Source organism: Sus scrofa, chromosome 14, assembly GCF_054392235.1.
Source record: "Sus scrofa isolate SSC_HxYL_T2T_F1_AM1 chromosome 14, Sscrofa_HxYL_maternal_Yorkshire_Landrace_v2.0, whole genome shotgun sequence".
NCBI classification, from domain to species: Eukaryota; Metazoa; Chordata; class Mammalia; order Artiodactyla; family Suidae; genus Sus; species Sus scrofa.
In genome coordinates this window covers 147,195,665-147,210,190 of record NC_139396.1, presented here as the reverse complement: position 1 = coordinate 147,210,190, position 14,526 = coordinate 147,195,665, and the positions used below count along the sequence as shown (strand labels likewise).

Genomic DNA, 14,526 nt, shown 5'->3' with positions numbered 1-14,526 from the left:
GGGCCGCACCTGCAGCATATAGAAGTTCCTAGGCCAGGGGTCGAATCGGAGCTGCAGCTGCTGGCCTACACCACAGCCACAGCAACACCAGATCCAAGCTGAGTCTGCGACCTACACCATAGCTCATGGTAACGCCAGATCCTTAACCCACTGAGCCTGAGCAGGGCCAGGGATTGAACCCATATCCTCATGTATACTAGTTGGGTTAGTTACCGCTGAGCTGCAATGGTAACTCCAAGAATAAAATACTTTAATAAGAAGAAAGCATTTTAAAGATTAAACTCTCATTGCATATTCAATTAAACTTTTTCCCCCTAAAGTGTGGTTAATTTTAAACTAAATAAAAGATCACAGTAATATTCAAACTACAAAACTACGGTACAGACACCTTCTCAAGATACCATTGGGACCCTCAATACAGAGCTACACCTGAAATAGCCTCCCAACTTCATCCTTATTTAGTAAAGCTGATAGTCAACCCACTGTATTACAGTTCCCTACAGACAGTTATTTTAAGTTGCTTGAGTGCAGGAACCATGTCATACTAAAATAAATTAATAAAATTTAATTATTTCCCACAGCATCTACCATGGTGTTTGGTACAATGGGGCATTCAAAAGATAATCACGAGAGAGTTCCCCTTGCAGAAGAAACGAATCCAACTAGTATCACAGGATGCAGGTTCGACCCCTAGCCTCGATCAGTGGGTCAGAGATCCAGCACTGCCTTGAGTTGGGGTGTAGGTCACAGATGTGGCTCGGATCCTGTGCTGCTGTGGCTATGGTGAAGGTCAGCAGCTGCAGCTCTGATTCAACTCCTAGCTGGAGAATTTCCATATGCCACAGGTGCAGCCCTACAAAGCAAAAAAAAAAAAAAGATACTCGCGAGATAAAACGATTTAAAATGCACTACTGCACTGTCTTCCGACAACCTGGACAAGGTGAATTCACGGTCTGAAAGTTCATCTGGCAGACTTAAGTGGAGAAATCCATCATGCCGTGAGGTTTACAGAAATTTAACAGTAATACTTCATGTCTTACCTCAACTGTTCCAAAGTCCACACGTTAATAAATGTATTTGACTTTAGCAACAATATCAGAATCAGTCTTAGACCCAAGGTAAAGTGGAAGCAGCAAATTAAAAGGACTTAAGCTTAAAAGAAGCTCCACCTATGGTGGAATATTTAGGTTAGAATTTAAATTACCTCAACGTGCCACACCCTATTCAGGAATTTTCATTACCATGCCCAGGGCAAAGAGACGTCCAGACCTGTCCGGTAACTAGAAACTTGTTTAATTTTGGAAAGCTAATTGTACTACACACTTTTTTTATAAAGTGGTTTTCTTCCCACTGCTGCCCTGTGACCACAATCTTTCAAAGATGTGAAGTAGCCACCACATCCCCTTTCCTCCAGGCCCTTCACCAGCTGATGTAACACTTTCTAGACTTCTCACAAATCAGCCCTTTCTCTAGTTCTTCAGAAACCCTAACTGAGCACAGGGTTCCTGCCTGGGGCCAACAAATAATCAAGAGGAGAATCACACTACCCCTGGCTCTGAAAACCACTTCCAACTATGCACTAGCTTTTGGAGGGAAGCTGGGACTCCCATGGTACACATATGACTTGCAGATATCTTACAGGTTTTGGAATTTAACTTTTTAAATGTGTAATTACTATACCATACAATCGTCTTTTTTCCTTTGAGTCACAGTTCTATGAATTTTAACACATGTATAGCTTTATGTAACCACCACAAATGGGATACAGAACAGGCTTCCAAAGCTGATTTTTTTTTTTTTTTTTTTTTTTTTTTTTTGTCTTTTTAGGGCTGCACCCACAGCAGATGGAGGTTCCCAGGCTAGGGGTCAAATGGATCCGAGCTGTAGCTGCCAGTCTATGCCACAGCCACAGCAACACTGAATGAGGCCAGGGATCGAATGGACCTCATGGTTCCTAGTTGGATTCGTTTCCACTGTGCCATGACAGGAACTCCCTGCATTTCAATATTAAAAAATACTAAGAATTTGTATTTTTCCTTATTTGGCTTCACCCTGGCTCAATCACTGGGGCATATTTGAGTCTGGTATATATACAAGTACAGAGGTGTGACAGATACTGCTTTAGGGGGTCATGATACCTCATAAGCTAACCTCATCCAGTTTTACAACAAGCAGTTCCTCTATATACAATCCACTTTTTTACATGCTACTGGTGATGGGGTAAAATGTATATATAATCACACTCAAATCCACAGTAATTAGTGTTGTTTCCTTAGCCAATACAAGAGGTTAATTAGAAGAATTCCCAAATTTATTTAAGGAATCATCGATAGAGCAAAAGAGCAGTGGAATAAAGTCAACTTACTTCTGCAGTTCTACAGGCAAAAATAAAGCCTTGGTTTTTGTACAGTCTTTTGTCTTGTGGTTCATGAACTGGCTCCAGTAAGACCTCACGCTCCTCAAGGGCAGAACTTTCCTTTGACTCCCTCAGAATCTCACTACCCCTCTCCTCTGAAGCCTGGAGCAGCCCAGGATACACTGTAAACAGTGACAGCTCCATAAGGCCTCTTTCGTTCCAAGAGACCACAGCCTAGAGGCTAGGGTAAACCCACAGTGAGTTAATTCCTTTAATATCAAAAGTTCGTGCATTTTTTGGTCTTTTTGACTTTTCTAGGGCCACTCCCGAGGTATGTGGAGGTTCCCAGGCTAGGGGTCCAATCAGAGCTACAGCTGCCAGCCTACACCACAGCTCACGGCAACGACGGATCCTTAACCCACTGAGCGAGGCCAGGGATTGGACCTGCAACCTCATGGTTCCTAGTTGGATTCATTAACCACTGAGCCATGATGAGAACTCCAAAAAGTGTGTGCATTTTAATTGCAGGTTTTTTTTTCTGTTTGCCTTTGTCTTTCTGCACGCATTCAAAGAGAACCGAACCGCTATTCAAAGGAAACAGTTTCAAAGCTATGACACTCAATGATCTGCAGAACATGGCTTTAAAGCCAATGAGGCCCAAGCCTGAGCAGTGTCATCTTCCTCATTTAGCTTTGCTAGCTCAGGCAAATCACTTCATCTTTCTAGGATTCTGAGACTAAAACGTGGCCAGCAGTAGTAACTTCCTCATAACATCTAATCATGAGGATTAAAGGTGAGAATACATGTAAGCTACCAAGCACAGGGGCAGGTCCTTATTAACTCCTTAAAAAGCAGCTATTAGTTCCACCTCTGTACCACTCTCGCAGGCAAAGAATTTCTTCTACTCATGTGGAACTACTTAGCGCACTGCACATGGAAATAATTTGAGGATTAAAATATTCCTATTTCTTTATTCCTACAAAAAGAAAGGGAGACCTGAGAATGAGAAGTAACCTGCCTCACCGACAAGAACCAGCGCCCTTACAGAGCTGAGATGAAAATCCAGGTCACAATCCTAAACCATGCAATTGTGCGTTCAATAACCTGATGGCTCAATAACGGAACTAGAGGCATGTTCCCTAATTTCCGAGGCCAGCAACGCAAGCATATTTATAGCAGTGCCAAGAAAAGTGACTGGCACACAGCAGACACACTAAATACACGTGTTAAATCAACCAGTGTTGCCTTACCCTATTTAACCAAATGCTGCGGTGCATCTTCCTTTTTACAGGAGGTGGGAAGTAGGGGGCAAAGTCTAGAAAGTATTACAACTGTTTGCACTATATTTTTGAGTTAAATGAAATCACTGAATCCACAGACTATCTTCCAAAACTACTGCAGGGCTCTCGGCGGGTCCAAAGCTCAACTCCCACGTTTCTCTCCCCTCCCCCCAGTACAGCATCCTCACCCACCAAAACCCCCCACCCCCAGACCTGCCCTTCCCAACCAAGTCTCCCAGGGCTTCTCCAACCTTCCAAATTCTCTCCACTTCCAAGGCCCCTGGTACCCGCTCAACGCCCGACTTTAACGCCTGACCTCAACGTCCAGCGCCCAACGTCCGGCCCCAACGACCCAAGCCCCGCAGCCCTCTCATATGTAGTCCCTTTCACACCGCCGTGCGTGAGCCTGGGAACCCCGACCAGGAAAAAAGGCAAAAGGGCCTCCGACCCCGACCTGTCTCTGAAGCCTGGCCTGGGTGACTTCTGCCTTTGCGTGGAAGCCCTGCCGCCCAGATGAGCACCCTGTGCTCACCTCGCTCCCAAGAGCCCAGCCCGTCCTCCCGCGCCAGCGTAGCGCCTGCGCAGTCAGCGCCCACGTGCACCTGCCGCGTGCGCAGGAAGCCCTGCTCTGGCGCCAATGGCGCAACTCTGTGCTCCAGAGCTGATTGCAAAGCTGCCGGCCCAGAAAGGACCTCTATGAAAACTTAAGATAGCTACTGTTCTGGTGTCTTCTAGAAAGGATTTCCTGGGAACTCCAAAGGCAAAGGTGCAGATCTTGTCTTGGCAAAGGTTATTTGGGTGACGTTAACCACTTAAAGTTATAGGAAGCTTTTGACATTAATCCTCTGCGTCTGTGGGCTAGCGGAAACTAAGTACACGTGATCGCCTTTTTTTCCTCCTGAGAGCCCGTAGTTATAGGTCGATGTTGCTCAAAGAAAAACAAATTTTTAAAAAACAGTGGCCTTTAAAAAATCAGTGGAAAAACAGTACCCTTATATACCCATCTCCCAGTTTCAACAGTATAAATTTTCGGTCAATCTTGTCTGCATGTGTACTCCACATATTCTCCTCCCATTTCTTTGAAGCAAATTATCTTATGTATTTTTTTCTTTTTAATGGATTTTATTTTTAGAACAATTTTGGAACTACAGATTGAGAGGACAATATGGAGAGTTCCCATATAAGCCATATCCAATTTCCACTATTATTAACATTACATAGTAGGATACATTTGTTACAATTAAGGAACTAATATTGATACATTAGGAATACTGGTGAGGCATTTTTTGTAGGACGCCCATTGGTGCAGTTTGATGTTTTTCTCCTAGTAAGACTGTAGTTGTGAGTTATTAGAAGGAAGACTATAATGTTCCACTTCTATTGCATCATATCAAATGTTCATTCTGTGAACATGATTTATGACAGCTGATGTTTTTTCCAAGATTACCTGGCTAACACTTGTTAGGTTTCTCTACAACAAAGTTACTTTTTTTCCCCCTCCCCTTACATGCTATGCACTTTGTAAGAAGTCATTCTGCTCAGTCTGTCCCTAAGGAAGAGAGCTATATGCTTCTCCTCAAGGGCAGAGTACCTACAGAAATTATTTTGAATTCTTTTGCATGGCAGATTTGTCTCTCCTATTTATTAATATATTTAATCATCTCTCTGTATATAAAATTTAAAAATTTAATTTTAAAAAAAGAAAAAAACATTTAAAAAATGGAGTTACCATCGTGGCACAGTGCAAACGAATCTGACTAGGAACCATGAGACTGCAGGTTCCATCCCTGGACTGACTCAGTGGGATGAAGATCCGGCATTGCTGTGAGCTGTGATGTAGGTCACAGACGTGGCTGGTATCTGGCATTGCAGTGGCTCTGGCACAGGCCAGGAGCTACAGCTCTGATTAGGCTCCTAGCCTGGAAACCTCCATATGCCATGGGTGCAGCCCCAAAAAGGCAATAGACAAAAATAAATAAATAAATAAATAAAAATAAAACCAGCAAGGATTTATATTTTTTACTTTGGGTTATAATTCATCACTACTTTATTTCCTTGCTCAAACTTTCCCAACTTTGGCCACTGGGAGCGCTTTCATTTCTTTTTGTTCTTCTTTGATGTACTCACATCAATGTGGGGCTGTTTTTATTTTGGGGGGGGACACGTTGTTACTTTCTGGGGTATTGTATCTTTTCATCATATATATTTAAAAAGGTATCTTTAAAAGATTATGACTTTTTAAAGACACCACTGAAATTTATCCCATCTTGAAAAATAATTTCTTAATATCATAAAGTTAGTATTTAAAATTTCCAGATAGTCTCAAATGTTTTTTTATAGTTGGTATGGTCACATAAGATTCTACCTTTGCATTGAGTGGTATATTTTAAAAAGAAATTTCTCTTTTAATCTTCTCATTTTTCTTATATATTGAAGTAACTGCAGTTTTTCTCACGATTTTGTTGCTTACATTCACGCTGATATTTCACAGGTGGTGTGTGCTTCTATTGCTCCACATCAGAAACCACTTAACATCTAATCAGTTTCTCTTTGGGGGATATTAACAAGTTCTAGTGTTGTCAGCCCCACCCATGCACTGTAAAGTTTCCCATCAGCTTTTCATCTAATGATTCTGGATTCACTTGATGACCACTACCTAAATACATTATTTCATTAGAATTTCCAAAATGGTGATGGTCTACCTTTTCCTTTGCATTTATTACCTGAAATTCTATTAAAAAAAGAACTTTCCTGGGAATTCCTGTTGTGGCTCAGCAGGAACAAACCCAACTAGTATCCATAAGGACACAGGTTCCATCCCTGGCCTCACTCAGTGGATTAAGGACCTGGAGTTGACATGTGCTGTGGTGTAGTTCACAGCTGCAGCTCTGATCCAGCTTTGCTGTGGCCGTGGTGTAGACCAGCAGCTACAGCTCCAATTGGATCCAAGCCTGGGAACTTCCATATGCCCTATATAAAAAGCAAAAAAGAAAAAAAAAAAAAAAAGAACTTTCCCACATTAACTGTTTGGCTGAGATACAGTTTGCAGCAGAAAAGGTAGGATGCTTGATTCTTTCATCAGTTTTCAGAATGTGATGATTCCTTGGCATCCTTGAAAGGTAACCAACGACATTTTAAAAAATCAACATACTCATTGATTTTTAACCTAGTAGATGTGTCTCAATTGCTACTATTTTTGAACCCTGAAATTTTCCCATCTTTGACCAGTGGGAACACCTTTGAACACCTTTGGCTCCTGGCTCCTGAGTCTTTTTGACACACTCCTATTTTTGTTTTCTTTGCATTCTTTTTTTGGGGGGGGGGCACACACCTGCAGCATACGGAAGTTCCCAGGCTAGGGGTTGAATTGGAGCTTTAGCTGCTGGCCATAGCCGCAGCCACAGCAACGCAGGATCCCAGTGCGTTCGTGACCTACACCACAGCTCACGGCAGGCAATGCCAGATCCTTAACCCACCGAGCAAGGCCAGGAATTGAACCTGCATCCTAATGGATACTAGTGGGATTCGTTTCTGTTACGCCGCAGTGGGAACTCTCTTCTTTGCATTCTGATATAACCAGTATATCCTAAGCTTTCTTACACATTTCTTGCCCCAAATATAGATTCAGGCCTTGAGCTCCAAGAGGAGCCCAGGTGATTTTTAGTGGGGAATTATATTTAGAGATTATAGGAAAATAGGGTTATGCATTGAGTTGATCATTGCTGTAGGCCTTTTCAGTGCACAGATTTCTTTTAACGGGAAAAAAAAATGCACCATGAGTTTATGCTAATATTTCTAAATTCAAATTTAGTAGTTCACACTGATGTTTCTAAAATCAAACTTAGGATTGCAGTGTTTTTACTTAATTTCTTTGATTTTAACAATCTTTTTTTTTTTTCCTTTGTCTTTTTTGCCTTTTCTAGGGCCGCACCTGAGGCATATGGAGGTTCCCAGGCTAGGGGTCTAATCGGAACTGTAGCTGCCAGTCTACACCACAGACACAGCCACGCAGGTTCCAAGCTGCATCTGCGACCTACACCACAGCTCACGGCAATGCTGGATCCTTAACCCACTGAGCAAAGGGATGGAACCAGCAACCTCATGGTTCCTAGTCGGATTTATTAACCACTGAGTCATGACGGGAACTCCCTGATTTTTTAATCTTTACATTTTCTTTTTTTTAATACTGAAAATCTTGGTTCCCAAAGATTATGTATATGCTTTATACTAATATATTTCAGAAATGACAGTATAAATGTTATTACCGACAATATGCATATTAAAAAGCTTAGAGTTTCTTTTTAAATGTTTCCCCTGGAAATGACATCTCAATAGTACTGTGCGGTCAATTTGTTGTTTTAAAGTCAAATCATTTCTTTATTGTCACATTTTAACTGCATGTTTTTTAAATATTTTTATTTTTTCTACTATAGTTGATTTACAATGTTCTGTCAATTTCTTCTGTACAGCAAAGTGACCCAGTTGTATATATCATATTCTTTTTCCTCACGTTATCCTCCATCTTGTCAGTATCTTCCTTTAAGAAGGAAGGTGCCATTTCCTGTTGAAAAGAGGAACAGAGTTACACAATATTGATTTCTTTTTTTAATATGGGGTTTTTTATTTTTATTTGGGGGGTTGTTTGGGGGTGGCTTTTGCCATTAGTTAGTATCAAAGAAGCTTAACAGAACAGGAAAAAGTTTTGCTTTATCAACTCGAATTGATGACTTGTTAAGATTAACTATATTTACTCGACTTGAGCTTTAGAAGTATTAAATCAAAGAACAGCACTTCACTGGACAGAGTTGGTTTGCAAAACCTCCACAGACTGAAACAGCTCACCTCTGATTGCGATTAGGCAAGGGTATTTAATACACTCCCCCCCATACAATTGTTATTATTATTATTTTTGCTAATTATTGAGCAGCTGCGTGTCAAACCCCATGCTGTGTGCCGTCAAGGAGCTCACAGTCCAGTACTGGACACGAACTGATCAACTGTTTATTATTAAACAATGGCAGTCGGTGCTACGCGGTGGATACAAACGCGGTGTTATGGAAACCCCTGGAGCCTCTCCCAGAGACTAGTTGTCAGGTGGGCAGGGAGGCTGCTCCTGCTGATTCCGCCCATGTCAGGTGCATCAGAACTGGGAAGTCACAATTTTGAATTCTCTCTTTTTTTTGTTGTTTGTTTGTTATTTTGTTAACACGGACACAATTTAACAATTCTAATTTTTTTGTAGTTTTTTTTTTAACAAGTCAGGTGCCATAAACATTCAAATAATCCATTCTTTAAAAAGCACGTTTACAACATCAAAAGAAGATGAAATATAAACCTTTCTACCTACAATTTTTATAGATTAACCAAATCACAAAACCACAAATAAATGTTAAATTGTAACAACATGATGAATAAACATTCTGATTCTTAATAAAAATCTTCCTTTAACATTTGTTTTACACTTACCATTACACGAAATGGTCTATGCAGAATTTGGGGGTACATACGATACCAGGAAGGCATCAACAGTACAAAGCAGATACGAAGCGGTTTCAGAACTTGCTTGAGTGCTCTACATGGATATTGAATTCTCTTTTATTATTTTATGCCCCTAAAATGAGTAAGGGCCAAAGGGTGAAGAGGAATTATCTCCAAGGGGCGCGTCCTACAGGAAGCGATAACCCCTTTGGGCCGGGGCGGGGCTTGATACGCAGAGCTGTAGCCAGAGGCAGGAGGGAGAGCTCGCCGGGTCAGCCAGGGCGGGGGTATCCAGCAAGTCTAAGGGCAGGGCTGGGCGCTCAGGGGGCGGGAGACGGCTTTGCCGGCCCCGCCCACTGCAGACAGGTTACCCCGGCCCCAAGGTGCGTCGCGTCACACCTCCCACGCAGCGCTGATTGGCTTCTTCAGGAGGCCCCGCCCCCTCAGCAGTAGCCAGGCCGGCTTCGGCGTCGCCGCCATCTTTGTTGATGTGTCAGCTCCGCGGGGGCTTGGGGAAGGCGCGGCAGAGGTAACGTGGTCTCGGCTCTGTCCCCACCCCTGTCGCCCCCCCCACTTCCTGGTCTGCGGGACCCCGCTATGGAGAAGTTGGTCCCAGAGCCGGAGCTCCAGCAGTCTTGTTAGGGGTGTGGCCTGAAGCTCGGAGAAGTGGGGTAAGTGCCTCGGGGGGCGCTTGGGGCGGACCGGGGAGTCGCGGTGGCGTGCGGCCGACCGCTCACCTCTCCCGCGGTCCTGCAGGTTCTGGGGCCGGCTCCCCACCTCATTTCTCGAGGGAGCGAAGCGAGGGCTGGGGTACGGAGTTCGGAATCCCCTCCTCTCTGCCCCCCTCCCTTACTCCCCGGCCGCCAAAGGAGGAGGCGGCCGTGGGGTCGCGGGGGCTCATGGGGGCCGGGGCTCTGGAGCTACACCTAGAGCGCGGCGGAATTTGGGCGGATTCCTGGTCTCCCAGTGCCTATTGCAGCTGAGCCCCACCTGCTCGGTCCTAGACTCAATCTTGTAATTCTCTTTTCGTCTCCAAGTTGACTGTGTTCTTGTTTTATGTTTACTGTTGGCGACTTTTTACCCTTTTTCCAAATACTTCCATTATTGTGATTTAGATACGATTCTTTGGGATTGTGGATAGGAGAGAAATTGTTCTTGCTGTTTATGTTGCCTTTCGATCAAGGACATGAAGGCATTTGATAAACTTGGTTGGTAAGGATCATATTTCAAATTAGGGTCTTTGTCAAACTTGTAAAATGGTAAAAGCCCTTCTACACGTCCCCTAGTAGCAACTTTGGGGAACAGTGCAGTTACAAGTATTGCTTGACTTTTGACAACTTAAAAACTTCAGCTAATATTTATATCCTGATTTTGTTCAGAGGGAAGAGGCCTGGATTTGGAGTTGGAACATTTAGACTATTTTTGATTTGATAATCTTGTTAACTTAGAGGAATTATATAGTTAGTAATGCTATGCAGACCCAGACAGTTGGCAGTTTTCTGTGTGTGTGTGATGTACCTTTGACACCCATTTTTCTTATTTCTTCCAAAATGATAGATTGAGAGTTTTTCTAAGGAAAATGTGCGGTAAATCAGTGGAAGTGTTCCAGAAAAGTACTGATAGTCATTCAAAAAAAAAAAAAAAATCTGTTAGGTGTTCAGATATGCTAGTTGTGGGTGTAGCTTTCCCAACTACTACTTACGCCTTCATATTTGTAGTGTTGATCTTGTGGGAAAGATTAAGGTTCTGGAGATACTGATAGTAAAACTAGAGTGTCTTTGTATAAAGTATACTGTTCTCTATACAGCTATTTTCTAGTACTTTATCCACAAGCAGAAAACAGTGATGATTGGCATAGTTTTTTTCATTTTTCCTGTTATTTTAAGCACAGTGATGGTATAGAGTGACTCACAAATCTTGAAGTGTAAAGAATTAAAACTCCTTATTCATTGTAATAGGCAAGACTGTATAATTACTGAAGATTCTACCTGGAAATCCATGGTTTTTTTTTTTTTGCTTTTTGTGGCCCTGGGGCATATGGACGTTCCAGGGAAAGGGGTTCAATCTGAGCTACAGCTGCCTGCCTCCCCACAGCCACAGCAATGCAGCGAGCTGCTTCGTGACCTATACCACAGCTCATGGCAACGCTGGATCCTTAACCTACTGAGCAAGACCAGGGATTGTACGGTGTCCTTAGGGATACTAGTTGAGTTCTTTACCACTGAGCCACGAAGAGAAGTCCCTGGCATGTGTTTATGTTGGTTTTATTCTTTTTAAGACCTTGTCTAATTCAGAACACCTGCATATAAACTCAGAGGTTCCTTTAAGCAATGGAGATTCCATAGAGTATCATTGGTATTTCAGAGTCTTTTTTTTTTTGGTCTTCTGTCTTTTTCGAGGGCCACACCCACTGCATATGGAGGTTCCCAGGCTAGGGGTCTAATTGAAGCTGTTGTCGCTGGCCTACACCACAGCCACAGCAATGCCAGATCCAAGCCGCATATGTAGCATACACCACAGCTCACAGCAACACCGGATCCTCAACCCACTGAGCAAGGCCAGGGATTGAACCCGCAACCACATGGTTCCTAGTTGGATTGTTTCCACTGTGCCAGAACTGGAACTTCGGTATTTCAGAGTCTTAATCATTGCTAACAGGAAAGGAGTGTTGTAGCACAGTAACTACTCTTTAACCTTTTAGTTCCTTCACCTGTAAACTAAGAAGTTGTTCTTTGATATCATACAATGACAGTATAGCTGATAATGTTTGCATAGTATATTCAGTTTAAAGCTATCTATTTACAGCTACATGCTGACATCCAGATCTGAAGGTAAAACAGTGAAGTATGCTTTTTAAAAGGAAGAGATAATAGGTCTGTTGAAGCAGCCTTGTTTAGAAAAATCATCTTTCCTGTGAAGAATGACTAACTGCTAGTTTTTAAAATTCATTTAACAGTTTCATGTTAAAGTAAGTCTCCATGCCTAAAGTTGTTTCTTTTTTTTTTTCCCAATAAAATTTGGATTTGTCTTTTACCCTTTATCTCTAGCTTTAAATAATTAAGGCTGATTCTCGAATTTGTCATAAGCATGTCTTTGGGCCTACAGTGTTGGGCATGTTTAGTATCATTTCAGGACAACCTTGGGAGCATATAATTTAAATTTGCAAATAACCCTCTCATCTTATATTATTTCAAACATCACCTTTGAACCTTATTTCTTAGCTACTGAGATTTTAAAAATCTACTTGGGCTGTGAAGGAAACAAAAAGTGTTGGCGTGAAAGGGCAGTAGATACAAAGTGGAAATCAAACCCAGCAAAGGAAAGTATTGATTAGATTGTGTGTAGTTGTCCATCATTAAGACATGAAATGTGAAGTCTACTGTAGGGATGATTATGTAGTAGCTAATGAATAATTTAGTTTTTTGGTAAACTACATCATTCCAAATTAACCAAGCCCAGGCCAAAGGTGGCTTCAAAATGTAAACATTAACCAGAACTTCTTGGGAGTTCCCATTGTGGCTCAGTGGTTACAAACCTGACTAGTATCTATGAGGATGTGGGTTCAACCCTTGGCCTTGCTTAGTGGGTTAAGCATCTGGCATTGCTGTAGCTATGGTGTATAGGCTGGCAGCTGCAGCTCCAGTTTGACCCCTAGCCTGTGAACTTCCAACTTCCATATTCCTCAGGTGTGGCCTTTAAAGCAAAAAAACAAAAAACAAAAAAACCCTTAGAACGTCTTAATATAAGGCAGAATTCACCTTAGCTTAATTTTTAAAAGTTACTAGCCTTCGTTTTTGAAAGGGGTCAGCCCCCCCCCCCCACTTTGTTTTAAAATTTTCCAATTTTGGGAGAAACTGGCTGAAAATATTTCCATGTTTTCTTAGACTTGTTAAAATTAATTTGGTGAGCTCTATGTAAGTAGCTTCAAAATGAGATTTGTTTATTAGTAATTTTTCTACTTTAAATTTATTTTATGAGTTCAGGTTGTGGCTCTGGAAACAAACCTGATTAGTATCCATGAGGGTTTCGGTTGGATTTCTGGTCTTGCTCATTGGGTTAAGGATCTGGAGTTGCTGTAGGCTGTGGTATATATAGGTCACAAATGATGCTCAGATGTGGGTGAGGGTAGGCCAGCAGCTCTCACTCTGATCCCTAGCTTGGGAACTTTCATGTGTTGCACCGATGGCCCTTAAAAGCAAAACATTAAAAAAACCTTATTTTAGGAGTTCCCTTGTGGCTCAGTGGGTTAAGGATTCTCAAACGTTGTCACTGCTGTGGTATGGGTTTGATCCCTAACCCTGGAACCTCTGCATGCTGTGGGCATGGCCAAAACACCCCCCACAAAACTTTAGAGATATATAAAATTGGATCTACAATACTTAATACTGGTAATATGACATAACTTGATAATGTGATATGTGATATGGCCACCTACCCTCTTTTTCCTTGAATCTTTATGGGGTCATTTTTCTTATTATCGTGTCACAGGATTGGGTACTTTTTGGGAGTGGGGGGTCCTACTGCATCTATTTCTGTGAGTTTTTTCAGCATCTTTTTTTTAATGTGCGATGTAATATACATACTGTAAAATTTACAAAGCCCTGACCCTTGGGCAAAGCTAAACACATCCCTAGAGGGGTAATTGACCTTGGCCTCCAGTAGTATACTTTTTAAACCAGTGGACTTAAGACAACTTTAAGAGCTAGTGATGTTTCACATAAAGGATCCTCATATATTAGAGTTAAAATTTACCCAAAAGCTTAGTTAAAATCTGACCACTTTACAAATGTCTTCCTTTTGATAGAACTCATCTAGAGTTCTTTGAAATAACCAGCTCAGTTTTTTTTTTTTTTTGTCTTTTGTCTTTTTGTCTTTTGTTGTTGTTGCTATTTCTTGGGCTGCTCCCGCGGCATATGGAGGTTCCCAGGCTAGGGGTTGAATCGGAGCTGTAGCCACCGGCCTACGCCAGAGCCACAGCAACGCGGGATCCGAGCCGCGTCTGCAACCTACACCACAGCTCACGGCAAACGCCGGATCGTTAACCCACTGAGCAAGGGCAGGGACCGAACCCGCAACCTCATGGTTCCTAGTCGGATTCGTTAACCACTGCGCCACGACGGGAACTCCGCCAGCTCAGTTTTTAATCTTTTAAATGAGATTGAATTCCTGCCACAGCAGTGACAACTCAGGATCCTTAACCTGCTTCACCACCAGGGAACTCCTGTTGCTTCTGATTTTAATTGCCATATTGGAACCTTGTTAGAACTGGTCAGAAGGATAGTTATTTTGTTTATGCTGTTTTCAAGGTGTATTTGGGGAATGTGTAAAAGACCTTTGCGTGCACTTGATTTCCCTTTAAGGGCAGCCATTACGTTGAGGAACAGGAGAGCCTTCACAGGCTCTAATTGCTTG

The 14,526-nt window shown here is 42.3% G+C and overlaps 2 protein-coding genes and 1 long non-coding RNA gene across 18 annotated transcripts in view; 1 reads left to right on the top strand and 2 right to left on the bottom strand.

Moving 5' to 3' along the window:
• TDRD1 (tudor domain containing 1) overlaps positions 1-4,196 on the bottom strand; it is a 48,679-nt gene extending 44,483 nt beyond the window's left edge. For 5 of the 16 annotated variants that reach the window (XM_084994377.1, XM_084994374.1, XM_084994386.1 and 2 more), the window contains exon 1: positions 4,091-4,196. Coding sequence is in view for 2 of the 16 variants with exons in the window: in XM_084994372.1 (XP_084850498.1) it covers positions 2,366-2,560 (195 nt within the window). In the remaining 14 variants the exon portion in view is untranslated. Of the gene's footprint in view, positions 1-2,365; positions 3,178-3,952 lie in introns of those variants that run through there. The other 11 variants (XM_084994378.1, XM_084994375.1, XM_084994387.1 and 8 more) reach the window with 3 other exon arrangements.
• Positions 4,197-7,985: 3,789 nt separating this feature from the next.
• On the bottom strand, positions 7,986-9,422 carry LOC146397067 (uncharacterized). Its single transcript, XR_014826260.1, has 2 exons — positions 9,103-9,422; positions 7,986-8,197 (listed from the first exon to the last, which is right to left on the bottom strand). It is a non-coding gene; the product is annotated as an uncharacterized LOC146397067 (long non-coding RNA).
• Positions 9,423-9,598: 176 nt separating this feature from the next.
• The window catches only part of CCDC186 (coiled-coil domain containing 186), a 52,179-nt gene continuing 47,251 nt past the window's right edge, over positions 9,599-14,526 (top strand). The window contains exon 1 of the mRNA XM_001927027.8: positions 9,599-9,785. The gene's annotated coding sequence lies outside the window, so the exon portion shown is untranslated. The remainder of the gene's footprint in view (positions 9,786-14,526) is intronic.